At 35.1% G+C, this 15102-nt stretch overlaps 1 protein-coding gene across 4 annotated transcripts in view; it reads right to left on the minus strand.

The window, feature by feature from the left end:
- Positions 1 to 3494: 3494 nt before the first annotated feature.
- The window catches only part of STRN3 (striatin 3), a 41374-nt gene continuing 29766 nt past the window's right edge, over positions 3495 to 15102 (minus strand). For all 4 annotated transcript variants that reach the window (XM_032230352.1, XM_032230366.1, XM_032230359.1 and 1 more), the window contains 9 exons: positions 12878 to 13011; positions 10257 to 10432; positions 10110 to 10157; positions 9692 to 9813; positions 9277 to 9444; positions 8714 to 8854; positions 8055 to 8162; positions 5262 to 5348; positions 3495 to 5171 (listed from right to left, as the gene is read on the minus strand). In XM_032230352.1, coding sequence (XP_032086243.1) covers positions 5002 to 5171; positions 5262 to 5348; positions 8055 to 8162; positions 8714 to 8854; positions 9277 to 9444; positions 9692 to 9813; positions 10110 to 10157; positions 10257 to 10432; positions 12878 to 13011 — 1154 coding nt within the window. In that variant the 3' untranslated portion in view covers positions 3495 to 5001. The remainder of the gene's footprint in view (positions 5172 to 5261; positions 5349 to 8054; positions 8163 to 8713; positions 8855 to 9276; positions 9445 to 9691; positions 9814 to 10109; positions 10158 to 10256; positions 10433 to 12877; positions 13012 to 15102) is intronic.

Genomic DNA, 15102 nt, shown 5'->3' on the forward strand with positions numbered 1-15102 from the left:
TGGCATGTAAAATATACATTATTTTTTACCTATTTCTTTTAAATGTATAAATAAAGCAATAAGGAATGCAACTATCAATTTAAGGGCTGAATCATAACAATAAAACATTACAAAACTTTACTTTCCTTTCTTTAAAAAATTCAGTACTATGAAAAGTATAAGAATTTCATACAATAGTCTACAATTGTCTAATTCATTTAATTTGGGTATGATAAAATTGTACTAGTTCATTCACAAACTCAGAGGTACTAATTATTCCAATTTTTTTTCCTATTCTAATATTTATGTAACTGGCAAAATAAAAATGAATTCAACCAATATGATAGTCTAATATGCAAATCAGATACATTTAATTAAGACATTTAATTAATTTGAACTTGACTCATTACTACCTTACTTCAACTTGAAGTATATAAATATTTAGAAAGGTGTGTGTGCACGTAGTAAGGTTTTCTATGAATCAAATACCATTCCTTGTTACTATGTCCATTTGTTGCCTTGACAATAATAGAAGAGTGGTTTGTGTTCCAGAATGTTTTCCTTTTCCTAATGTAACCTGTATTTCTGGGATTTTCTGGTAGTCTTCTATCGCGAAGGAATGAATGAGGCTGTATCCAAGTTTATTTTCTTTTTACAGTCTTGCAGAGTCTTCCAAGAGGAAAAGGGGGATTTTCAAATTTTGCATTAGTATCAACGTACTTCCTTCCACAATATGGGTAATTTTGATCAAGGAAAAGATGAACAAAAAGATGAACAAAGAATTATCAGGAATCTTTTCCACCAGCCAGATTTGGGATCAGTGGCTCTTCTCTGTACAGAATGTCACAATGTGATTCAACTCATTGTTTTGTTTTTATTCAGTGTTTTTTAAAAAAATATCCACAAAAGCATCTTTTCCCCCATTTTAACCAAGTTTTAAACAGCAAAGTATACATTGGGCAATCATATTAAATAAGTACATATAATTTAACCATTACAGTCCAGCAGTCAGGAAAACCTCTCAGATAACTACCCAAAAATATTTGCCGATTGGTAGGAGGGGAGAGAATACAAATGAAGTTTTAAGAAACCTAGCCAGAGGCTTAGAGTGCTTATCTTGATACCAATAATCAAATGTTGCAATGTTTAAATTTACTACATAAAAGCAGCACAGTAGAAATAATGCTGATTATTGAAAACAAGTTATGCATATGAGATTAGATTACTGTTATGAGTAAACTATTACATTTTTAATTTCTGATCTAAAGGTTAGTTTCCAAGTCCTATTATGCATTTAATCACTGTGCCACTATTTCAAGAATTATTCTTTAAGATTTGTTTAAAATATTGCTTTAGCATACAAAGAAAAATCCCAAAACAAGAGCAAAAATATTTCATGCATATAAAAATGAGCTGGATCTTTAAACACAGAATTAAAGCTTTATCCCATGGAATAACATTGATCCATCTTTCCATTATATCAGTATAGAAGCAGTTCTGAAGTAGTTCGTATATACTGTATATACTCGAGTATAAGCCTAGTTTTTCAGCCCACTTTTTGGGCTGAAAAAAGCCGCCTCGGCTTATACTCGAGTCAGTGAAAAATTTGCCCGAAATGGAGGAGAAAAAGGGGCGGGGCCATGCCGCTGGGTGACACTCGTGAATGGCCCAGTGCCCCTGTGAGTTTCCCCTCCCTCTGTGTCAGTTTGCCGCGCAGCGCGCACCGCACCATCCCCCCTCCTCACGTTCTAATGTAATGCAGGGCTGTCTTACGATTCCCCTTCCTCCCCCTCCTGCCGCTCTGCAACGATGTCCCACCTCCTCCTTGTTATGGCAAGCAGCCACATAGCGATGTCCCACCTCCTCTGGTACAGTGATCCAATGATAGGAATCACTGTGCCGTGTGTCATAGGAGGCGGGACATCGCTCCCGCGGCTGCACGGGACATTATCATCACAGCGGGACATCAGCATCATAAGGTGAGTGAAGTATTTCATTGAATACACCGCTAGTTTACTGTTTTTCTTTGAAATAAATATTCAAAAACATTATTGGTATCTATTTTTATTTTTGAAATTTACCGGTAGCTGCTGCATTTCCCACCCTAGGCTTATACTCGAGTCAATAACTTTTCCAGTTTTTTGTGGTAAAATTAGGTGCCTCGGCTTATATTCGGGTCGGCCTATACTCGAGTATATACGGTATCAATCCAGGGTTACAATTTTTTAATTATAGAAAAGTACTAATTATAAATTCCAAATATTCATAGTTACGTAATTATGAATATAATTCAAAATCACATTGATCTCTTTAAACAATATTCTTTCCCAAACCACTAATAAATATTCAACCAAAACAAGATAACAGAACAAATAAATATGCTTTCCATCATTTTACAGTTCCAGCATAATAAAATGGATGGCCAATCCTTCTTACACATTCTGGGATGGCCAATTAGCATGAAAAAGGTAACTTAATTTTATTTTAAAATCATAACACATTCATCACTTTTTCAAACTCCTTTTATTTAAATTTTATTTAAATGTGCATTCTGTTTATTCCAGAGTTCTTTCAAATGCAACTATTTGCATTACTAGTAAATTTAATTTAATTTTTAATTTCACAACATATGGACAGGCTTAACCATAGTTTCAAATGGGAAACGGACCATTCTAGACCAAGCCAGGTCCAAAAATGCTAGGGAATTTCTAGAAACCTGAAACTTGAACAAATTAGCTATCAATAGACATACACAGTATCTACATACTACGCAAGAGAGAATCAACAAGCCAAAAAGGGAACAAAAAGACCTCCCCACCAGCAATCATGCCCTTCATCTATGCAATGATGCTGACAGACTCTACTTAAAAGTGTGGGTTGTCATCTTTAAAGCCCTTCATGGCTTGGGACTGGATTACGCGAGGAACTGTCTCTTTTTGGTTATATCCACTTGGCCGAGAAAAGGGGGGGAAGGAAGGAATATTGCAAGTCCTGTCTCCTAAGGTGATACATCTGGCAGGGCACAGAAGGATCTTCTCTGTAGCGGCTCCCTCTCTTTGGAACATAATTTCTGCAGAGATTTACTGCGTCCCCTCCCTTTGACACTCACATAACTCATTTAACGTTAATTAGCAAATCTACATCTAAAAGTATGCTATATATTATCTAATCTCTAAAGTAAAGGCATCAATATTTGTAGAATTTATAGAACTAGTCCAAGATTTTTAAAAACCATTTGATCAAAGGCAGCATTGTTATGAATTAAAATGCAAAATATGTTACCTTGCCATTGTCCACTTAAAAATACTAGGAATATATGTTTTGAAACAAGTTCTTGTAAGGGAGGAATACTGTCCCAAATTACTAATAACATAATGCAACTACTTAAAAAAACAAAAATTACCTCAATATGTAAACAATACTTGTGCTGTTGAAACATTCATTTCCTAGTTCAGTTACTTAAGAGAACAGAATGATACACATACATTTTGTAACAAAATATAGCCAACAGTATATACAGGTACACCATTTAGTATTTATTATATGCATTTTATATACATTATCTTTTTAAACAGCGGTACTTTTTGTTATGTTGTACAATCTTAAAAATTTGCTGATTCATAGTTCATAAAACAGAAAACTTACAAAACTCATCAAAACTCGCAAACTGATCAAAAAGATTTTTGTGGAAGACTAGAAAAAATACTTTATTGTCTTAATCATGCAGTTACACAAACAAAATCTTTAGTTACATTATAAACTGAAGCACATCTGAAAAAAACAAATCAAACGCAGGAATAACAATTCAAAACACAGCCAATTTCTGACTCTTGATTCAACTACAATTTTGCATTCTATCTGAACTGCAAATAAAAACATTTTCACTCCAGAAGTTCTGAAACAACTTCTCGGAATCAACTTTAATCCAGACGCTTAGCTGGGGGAAAAAAAGTTTGTCTGTAACTTAAAAACTATTACATGTCCCATTTTTAGTCTATTTTAGACTGTTCAAAGAGTGCCATAATAGATATACAGGGCCCATTAACATACTACATAAAAAGAATATAAAGTCCAACAAAAAGTGAAATAAATAATAGGCCATTAGCCAGATGGGTAAACCTTGATAAATAATCTCGTAAATACAGTAAGATGTACAAAATATCACATAGTGATAGGATGTCAAGATTAATTTTAAAAGTTCATTGGAAGGGCTGGACATGTTTAATTCCTCTGTGTTCCTTTTACACACATTTTTTTACAGTCCTTTAGGAAACCGGTAATGCAGTGATGATTAATTAGTATCCTATTGAAAGGACGTAGCAGAGCTTTGTTAGGCAACAAAGGGAACCGTGTTGTTACAGGGCAGCAGGCCAGCAAGATCTCTGGTTTAGGATACTATAATGCAGAAAAACGTCATCCATACAATCTTGAGCACTGTTATGACAGGCTAAATATATAAAAGACATATAAAAACTAGAATTTTATCGAAATATTTTGTGCAACTAATGCTAAATATTTTAAGTTAGTTCCTTTTTCTTTAAAGCAAAATAAAAGTTTAAAAGGGGATTCTGTGGCATTTGACCGATAAACAGAAAATACTAAGAGATGCAAAGAAAGCTACTCTTGGAGCTCACTCCCCACCACCTCACCCCCACAAGAGCACATTCCTAACCCTAAGGCAGCACACAGAGTCCAAAATAAACGTCTTTAATAAGATTTGATTCCACGTTCGTTTAAAGACACACCTAAAGAACAAATGCTCAGTTCGTATCCAGTCAAGGCTACAAATACTGGTTTGCTTTCCCCCCCCCACCCCAAAATACAGTAATTACAGTTAAATGAATCAGCCCAGTATTATTCATGAGATCGCAGTCTGACCAATTTATACCTGCCCCAAACACAGTCTCTGCTGAGGCTGGTTACATGTAGTGTCATCAGTAACCGTTACAGTGATGGCAGTGATGCATTCCCTCTTTTTGTCCAGGCAAACCTGCTACTAAAGTTCAGGCTTGCTTTATTGTGTCACACAAATACTTTAGCAAGGGCATCGGCACCTGCACTTGCAATGTATGCTTTTGAAGGGTGAAAAGCTACATCATAAATGGATTCGTCCAGCTTTTTTCTATGGGCGGTTATTTCTTGCACACATGTTTTACTGTCCAAGTTCCATAATCGAATAGAGCAGTCATGACCTGAACAAAGAGGTAAACAGAAGTGTTATAAATAAAGCACAAATGCATTACTAGGGAGTCTCTTGGCAATACAGGAGCTTGTTAACTTACTTCCAGACATCAAGTAGATTCCGTTAGGATCCACAGCTAAGCTTGTGACAGCATCCAAATGAGCAACCATTGAATGGATCATTTTACCTAGTATTAATGTACATAATAAATATGAAGAATAAAGACTTATACTTTATAAAAGATAAAGTAATTATATGATTGGAAGAAAAAAATAAGAGTGCAATACAAAATTCAAACAGAATTGACATGCAACAATGATAATATCAAAAGAAAGATATTAAATTTGGAGTACGCATAACGATTAGAAAAAACTGGCATGTCTGTTGCTTCAGTCTTGATCGCTAAAACAGATTCATTCTATAAAAATGCTGGAAATTGTGGAGAGCAACAGAAATGACTTTGAAAAAACTACATGACAACAACTTATAAAAGCATGTTTTTGTTGCTGCAGAGTTTATTCAAGGTCATCGCAATGGCTGTCCAGAAATATAATAATTGGGATGGATCATTTTTTTCTCATTAGGTGACAAAGCCACAAAACCCAACAATTCTGGTAAATGATTACCAACTCAAATTCTGAAAGTTGAATTCTTTTCAACACACTAAAACAGTGATGGCTAACCTTTTTGTTGTTGGTTGCCAAAAATGCAAAGGAATGCGTGCGATAGCGCCCGCGCGTGCCGGCACCCATAATGCAAAGTGTGCCCCCACATGCACATGCGCGCACAACCCCCCCTCATGTGCGCCACACTGCTTGCCTCCAAGCTGAGTTTGGTATTTCCTCCTGAAAGGGCAGGGCAGGGTGTTTTCCCCCTTCTCAGGCTCCAGGAAAGTCTCCAAAGCCTGGGTAGGGCCTAAAAGAAGCTCAATGGGCCAACCAGAAGTTTGGAAATGATCCATTTCCAACTTCCGGGGAGCCTCTGGGAGGCCAGGGGAAACTGTTTTCACCCTTCCCAGGCTCTAGAGGCTTTCCTGAAGCCTGGGGAGTGTGAAAACAGCCTTCCCCTGTCCCTCACAGGCCCTCTAGAAGCCAGAAGCGGATTGTTTCCGAACTTCCAGTTGGGCTGTTGGGGCCGTATTTTGCCTCCCCAGGCTCCGAAGGCTTTCCTCAAGCCCAGGAGGCAAAACAGCCTCCCTCAGCCCCCCGGAAGACCAAAACCCAGCTGAGCAGTGTGCAGATGCGCCCAGGAGCTGACAGCTCATGTGCCGGCATATATGGCTCCATTTGCCACCTATGGCACGCGTGCCATAGGTTCGCCATCACAGTACTAAAATATTATAAAACTTCATATTGCTACAAAGTATATCAAAATAGAAGCTATGGTTATAATTGTTCGTTTCACTGGAAATTATGTACAATTCTTTCTTAGAAGAATAATATGTTAAATTGTGGATGTACCGAGTCCTTGACTTACAACAGCTCGTTTAATGACTGTTCAAAGTTATGACGGCACTGAAAAAGTGACTTATGACCATTTTTTCAAACTTATGACCATTGCAGCATGGTCAGGACTCAATTGTGGCCGTAAATTGAAGATTACCTGTGTAGTATGTTTACCATCCGAGTTGCGTAATGTCACAAATAACCTTATATATAAAAATAAAATCTCATATAGAATTCAACAGGGACACAATTTCTAGATCATAATTTTATTCTATATAGGCTTAGACTGTATCTGTAGTTTGGGTTTCCCCAAAAGGAAGATTTAATTTTAAAAAAAATTAAAATGTCTTTGGGACTTATTAACTAGTGATGGAATATTTAGATGAAATAGAAATCTAATTTCACAGCTTGATTTACAATTTATTCTGTTCTATTTTGATGCTACCATTAATCTGACATTTAAGTTGACATAAGATATTCTAATATATAGAATCAAACAAAAATTACTTTGAAATGCTCACTAAATGTTATGTTTGTATGCCTCTTCCTTATTTAAGCTTTTCCTACTTTTTTATTATTATTTAAAATAATTTAATAAATGTAATATTTATAGTTTGAGAAGACTAGAGAGTCAAACAAATATGCAAGAGAAATAAAACAACTGTTTATTAGATTACTCTATGTAATTCAGCTTTCAGCTAGATCAGGCCTGTCAAACTGGCAGCCCGTGGGCCGGATGTATCACATACAGGCCACACCCACCCCGGCTCTGCAATTAAAGTTAACAATTTGTCACGAGAAGCAATCGAGTTTGATATCCATGAGCTAAATGCTTCTCAAGTCCGGAATCATTAAAAACCATGCTTTATCCATTACTTTGCCCTTGAATCTGTAGCATTTAAAGGAGAATGTTAAAGCCCAGTTAATATACCATTTATCTTCTTTTGTAATGTACTAAGTTTTATTCTGATCCCTTATGAGTGTCAGGATGAAATACTTTTTGGATTGATAATCCTGATTTCAAAATGTTAATTATAATCACTAACAGATAATAGAAACATGAAATAGGTCAGTAACTACTAGAAAACATTATCTGATCCACTACAAAAAGGCTTCAAAATTTAGATCCTAATGACTTAATCCCTTTGAAAAATTCATCAAATAATACTTCTAACTTTAAGCTTAAGGAAACAAGCTGAGACCAACCATTACAGTCAGATGAATATGCTCTCTTTCAATCACTTTTATGATGAAAGGACAGATCAAAGAAAAAAAAAAGACAAAAAGGCAAATAGAAATGTGAAGGCTAGGGATTAGGGAAGAATAGCAGAATGACAAAAATAAAAAATAAAAAAGACAAGACAAACATTCAAGTAAGTCCAAAATGTAAAGAAAAAGGTAAAATATAAAATTTGGAAATTTCAAGAAAACTGTTTTTATTTCCTTACCCGTTTTATTGTCAAAAAACTTTATGTGTCTATCTTCATGAGCTGTTATTGTTACAGGAAGTGTAGGATGACTTACTACTCTGTTAATGTGATTGCTTGACTGCAATCCTAGGAATGAAACAGAAGCAATTATTACACTTTAATTAAGTATAAGGAATTAAGGAAGCATTAATACAGATAGTTTGCTTTAGCCTTATATTTCAAAATCATTAAACTGTTACTATGCTATTAAATTAGTCAACTCTGCTAGGAAATTTCCACGGAGGATACAGGCAGAAGTTAAAAATTGCAATCATTATTATGAGATGGAATAACGGCAAATTTCAAATTTGACTTTCTGATTCTTTGCTTCCATTGAATACTAGAGAGTACAAATTTCCATCCAATCTGTGGCAAAGCATTTATTTAGAAATGGCAAAACGTAAGTTTGCAATAAGGTGAAAGCCTACAACTTTTCATTTCTCTTCTTTGTGTGCAAACAGGGGGATATAAGAGCATCAGAGCTCAAGATAAGCAATGGTTCATTGCAATTCATTATTCTAAATGTTTAGAACTTGAACCATTTCAATTTGGTATGCAAAGTAATTCTATCAATTTGGTGCAATATGCTTATAAGAGTAATTCAAGCAAAGAAATTGAAACAAAAGAAATAAATTTACCAGAATCTGTTTGTGAGGACAGCATTACCAGTGACTGGGATGTTTCCAAATCATAGATGACAGTATTGCCAGTGCTGAACGATGTCACTATATGGGCAGGATCACAGCCTATGAAGTCAACTGATGTGGGAATTCCATATTCTAAAGCACACAGGGGGGAAAAACCCATAGATTCTGTAAAAACTATTTGTTAACCCAAATTTTTACATTTCTTCATTCAGTATTTTCTTAGAAGTACTAATTTTTAACATAATAAATCTATCTGGAAAATAATTAAAGCCTACCTAACTTTCTTCAAACCCAATTCCATTGATTGCTAGTATCTTTGTCATCCTAAAGTAAATAGGATACCATCTCTTCCCACACTAATTGGACCACTGTCCCAGATCTACCAAGAAGGCATCAATATATAGCCAAAGCATGTGGTAAAAAACTTCTGAGAATTATTATAATTACCTATTAAAATTTTGAATTTTTTAGAATTACTATTAATCAACTCTTTGGTATATTTGATTTAATCTTCTGAACTTTCTTTAAAAAGTAAAGACTTTCACACAACTCACCTCTATTTCCATTGTAAGTGCAAATACAGGTCACTTTTTCTGGTGGATTCCACAACCTAACAGTGCCATCTGCTGAACAAGATAGTAAGTGATTCTTTATACCACTATAAGCGAGATCCCAGACAGCATCTGTGTGAGCGATTAATGTGCCAGCTAGAACATTTGGCTCTGTAGAAAAATTAAAAAAGATGTTAGGTTTAATATTGCTAAGGACATATTAGTTCACATGCTATAAGGATCTTAATTAACATGCTATATGGATCTTGATTGAGATCAATCCAAAGATCACAGAAAACATTGCAATTTAAATTCATATGAGCAATCATTCAGTTTATTATGGAACATAAAGGTTATCTCAGAGAGGTTAATTACGTGACTGATATTACACGTTACAACATTTATAGATAAGGCTTACCATATGTATCATATGGGTCCACATTAGGGCTAGGCATATTCCACCACTGAATAGTTGCATCAATACCACCACTAAAACACTGTTCTCCGTTAGAACTAATTGCCAAGGATAACACAGGTCCACTATTTTAAAACAAAGGGACTATTATTACTATTAATAAAACAATTACAGTTTTGAATTTAGAAAGTTAAGATTATCAACATTTTGATGCATATTTTTCTATAAATTACATAAATAATATAAAACATTTTTAATGCTTAGAAATATATTCAGAATATATCTGATTGCTGTTTTAAAGTTAAATAAAATCAAAAGAATGAATGTGCAGCCATTAAATCAACCATTTCTCATATAGAACTTTCTTTAGGCTACCTGGAGAAGCATTTGTCAGGAATATTAAAAAATTAGAAATACTCACATATGGGCTCTGAATGTGTAAATAGGTTCCACATCTAATGAGGCACTCCTAAAATAAAAATGTCAAAAAGCAATCTGTGAGCATGATCTTGACGTATTAAAACTTCAGAACTTCCATGTTCTTTAACGTATGTAAATATATACTTGCTTTTTGGCAGGTACTGTTTTTTGTAAGTTCCAAAGTTTTAGGGTATGATCCTCAGAGGCTGTAACCAGCACAGGCTCCACAGGATGGAAAGCTAATGCTCGCACTCCATCAAAATGGCTGCGCAATGTATATTTAGGATTCCAGGTTTTTCTAAAAGCATCTTTGTTGGCTGGCAGCTAAAATAAAAATGAATGTTAACATTAGTAGCAAAAGCATACAGCTATATAGGTAGTCTTCAACTGATGACTGTAATGGAGCCTGACCACTACAGTTGTAAGCTGTGACAACTCTAAAAGGGGTTGATCATGTGACTAATATGGTTTTACAACCTTGTTTGCAGGAGTTGTTAACTGAATGTTGCAGCCATTAAGCAAACTAATGGTTTGCTATGGGCACAGTTTTGCCAAAAACCATAAATAAATGCCATCTTTTTGGCAAAACTATCATAAAACATGGTGACATGACCTTGGGTTGCTACAATCTTGGGGTCCATCTTGATTTACCATATAAGTATAAGATGCACTTTTTTTCCTCAAAAAAAGAGGCTGAAAATTTGGGTGCGTCTTTTACACCGAATACAGTATTTTTTGCCTCCCGAAGCCCCGCCCCTTACCAAAATGGCTGTGTATACCCTTATGGAGGCTTTCAGAGAGCTCCTGGGAGCTGGGGAGGGCAGAAATGAGCAAAGAACAGGCCCTTTTTTGCCCCCCCCAGCCCCAAGGAGTATAGGTTAAGTCTCCATAAGGCTATGCATGAAATTTTTTGATAAAAAACATTTTTTGCTGGTTTTTGCCCCCCCCCAGCACTCTGCAAGCCCCCCCCAGCTATTCATACCTCTCTTTTTTTTTGAAAAAAAGGGCCCGTTTTCGTGAAAAATGGGTCATTTTGGGAAGGTGCAAAAACTCCCCCCCCCTTTTTGGAAAGCTCTTTAACTGATTGATGAGAATTACATTGATCAAGTGCTGTGCCAGCAGGAACACCTACCTATCTACTGTATTTCTCTCACTCACTCTATTTCTTTCTCTCTCTCTCTTCCTTTATCTACCTACCTCACTACTCCCTCTCCCTACCTATCTACTGTATTTCTCTCTCACACACTTTCTCTCTCTCTCTCTCTCTACCTAACTATCCTCTCTCTCCCTATCTCTCTACTGTCTTTCTCTCTCTCTCCCTTTATCTACCTACATAACTACTCTCTCTCTACCTATCTACCGTATTTCTCTCTGTATCTCTATTTCTCTCTGTATCTCTATTTTTCTCTCTATCCCTCTACCCACCTACCTACCTACCCTCTCTCTCCCCCCTCCCTTTATCTACCTACCTAAGTATTATCTCTTCCCCTACCTTCTCTCTATCCCTCTACCTACCTACCTACCTACCTACCTACCCTCTCTCTCCCCCCCTCCCTTTATCTACCTACCTACCTACTGTATTTCTCTCTCTGTCTATCCCTCTATCTACCTACCTACTTTTTTTTTTAAAAAAGCCTCTTCAAAACCTTGGTACATCTTATACTCCGGGGCCTCTTATACTCCGAAAAATACAGGTACTAAGAAGCTCTGGGAAATGACTCCCAGAAGAGATGCCTAGAATGCTATTGCAGGAAGAGCAAGTCTGTGAGTGAGTGTCTGAGTAATCATGAACAATCATGGTATGAACAGTATATAATATCAAAGAAATTACTGTTCTATTGAAAGCTTTAAGCTCACCAAATGCTCCATTAGACTTTTGGAAAAATATTCTGGGATAAATTAGTCCAAAGTGGAACTTTCTGGTATCAATGAGAAATGTTAGGTTTGGAGAAAAACCCTGCATTTCATTTCCTGAAGTGTTATTTCAATGAATAAATATTTCAATGAAATATATAATAATGGGGTATCATAAGTTGGGACTCCTTTGCAGTATTAGGATCTGGAAAAGCTTGCAATTATGGAGGAAATAATGGATCTTATTGTACCAACAACTTGTATAGGAGATGCTATCTATGAACTGAATTTTTTTTTAAACAAACAGCATTAGAATAATCCTACATTGTATGCATATCTACGAGATAATAATTTTATTATTTTAGAGTAGCTATGTCAAAATTGTGATCTTAACCTAAATAAAAATATTATGGAAAAAACTTCTAAACCTATGTTCTTGGAATAGGTACATTTAGTTCTTGCTCCATTAGGTACCAACAGTTACTAAACCTAATGTCAGACCTGGAAGCCAGATCTTCCTAAATCTTAACATAATTTTCCCAATGAAGAAAGTGAATGTTCATTCAATGCATTCAATAAATACATGGTACAGTATATTTATTGGTGTTAATTCTCCAACCAGAAATTATCTATTTACAGGATTTAGATAAATGTATATCACAGGACTGCAGTATTATTGATGGGTCTAAAGCAGTGTTTTTCAATCGTGGTAATTTCCAGGTTGTGGATTTTCAACTCCTAAAATTGGTATCACTAGCCATGCTAGCTGTGGTGCTTCTGATGCAAATCCCATGCTTCTGGGATTTAAAGTCCATATACCTGGAAATTGTCATGGATGGGAAACAGCGTTCTAAACATTCCCAAAGTTCTTGGTTCAGTTTAAAATATACTGGGTGCTAAACATGTTATACTTACATCATAACTGTAATCTGCATCATTTGCCACAGTCAAGTCTGCAAGATCCCCAAGGCCTAGTACACTTAACAATACATCATCTGAACCCATAATAAACGACTTTCCCCCACCAGATGGAAACGTTATTGGCTCAGCTGTAAGAAACAAAACACTGTTTATTAGGTGATGTAAATTAATATATGAGCTTAAAGATTTAACTAAATATTATAAAAATATACTCTGCATAAATGCAGTGTTTTTATGCTTGTCTGAAGTTTTGCAATTTATAATGTAAGAACCATGTAACATGAGATCACAAAATGTTATACAGAATTATTTCAATTATTATATAAATTTATCAATTATTGCAGAAAATCAAGGTCTATTTTAATTCATACCTATTTTAAATATTAAGGACTACACATAAGAAATAATGCAACTAATTTGCTCCATCTTTCCAAAAGCATATTCTTTTCCATTCTTGCAATGGACAAGTTCCTTCAATTCCCCTCTGAATCATCCTACCCTCTTGCATGTCTCCAAAGAACCTCTTTATAAAAGACTTGGTGGAAGAGAGATGCAGAAGAGATTTTGGGGATTATTTCCTCTTTGCTATCTCTTATACAACTGCTTTACCAGTTTTCCCATTACATTTTATTTTACTGAACCAAAACTTTGCAACAATGACTCATGCCCTCATCACTACATATGTAAACTACTACAATGCACCTTACATGTAGCTGCCATGTGGAAGCTTCAGCTAGTACATGATACAAAGCCCAGATGCTCATATAAGTGGTTCTGAGTATCTTACAACAGAGAACATTTATGAGAAATGAGCAACCATATAAATTAAGTCGATAAACAAAAATAAAATACAGTGATAACCAACAAAGCTCTTTATGACTTGGCAGCAAGCTACCTAAAAGACTGCATCTCCCTAACAGAACCATTATGATTTTGCTGGAAGAAGCAGTTAATTGTTCCCTACTTTTGGGAGCTCAAGGAGAAGCGATACTCATTAGTGTTGTTCTTTGCTGATAGTGCCAGCCCTTCAGAATGACTTCCCACTTGAAGTTAGATTTGTTCCTACTGTTGTCATCTTCTGAAATAATGTTGAAAGATGTTTGAGTAATGGAAGCTCATTGTTTTGGTATTCTATGCTTTATGGATTTTATACCTTTTCTATATTTTTTTGCATTGTTTGCTTTTTATTGCAGTTTTATTGTATTTGTAAGCTAATAAGTGTGTTAAGATCACAGAAGATAAAAATTCAATAATTTTTTTAATACATCATATAATATTGAAATAGCTATGTTTTAACTATAAGCAGAATTCTGCTTATAGGAGGAAGCAAGAAAGGAAACGTACTTATTTTCTTCTTCTTCTACTACTCCAAGAACAAAGCTTTAAATATTAAAGCTGTTATACAAGGAAGTGGTACTCTGAAAGAAAATGGAAGGTGGCATTGCAAGCTATAGAATCAACAAAAATCCATCTTTCTTCAGTGGATGTTAACTGAAGCACACCTCTTCACCTCAAGATATGCTTTTTCCTCCCCAAAAATAATTTGAAAAAATGAATCACTCCTTCAAATGTAATCAATAAATGGTTTCAAACCATTGGATGTTTTCATATGAATTTTAAGGATGTTCTATCTTTACACTGAGATATCAGGTTATTTATCTTAGAAACCTTTCGTGCATACTCTTCATGTTAAAATCAATTAGTTTTCAGTGCGATCATTGTAAGAAAAAATATATGAAGAATGATGTAGTTTTATTTATTTATAATTATGTGAAGCCTGTATTTCTTGGTATTGGAGAGCTCGCTGAAATTAGAAAACAAGAAAGTAACCAAAAAAATCATGCATATGCAGAGCATAGTTGGAAAATAAAATAAAAATAAAAAACAATCCTTTCTATTATTAGGATATACTTTGGTTTTGACAAAGATAAAATTTATTTATTGTTTATTGATTTAAAATAAACTTCAACATGGAATGCCTGAATTTTGCACTGTGGTGAATGAGGTCATACATCCATTCCTCTATGCATCATAAGCAGATTCATCCAGCTACATTGCATATCATAAAAGTTACCACCTATCTCTTTGAATAGCTTAATGACTCAAACATTGTTAATCAGGAAAGAAGATGGTTTTATAGCAGTTCTATGATTCTGCAAAGTACATTTCTTGCTGACAATAAAGGATCCAGGACTAATAATAGTGAAAGCAGATCAACT

The sequence above is a fragment of the Thamnophis elegans genome, chromosome 1, assembly GCF_009769535.1.
Source record: "Thamnophis elegans isolate rThaEle1 chromosome 1, rThaEle1.pri, whole genome shotgun sequence".
Classification (NCBI taxonomy): Eukaryota; Metazoa; Chordata; class Lepidosauria; order Squamata; family Colubridae; genus Thamnophis; species Thamnophis elegans.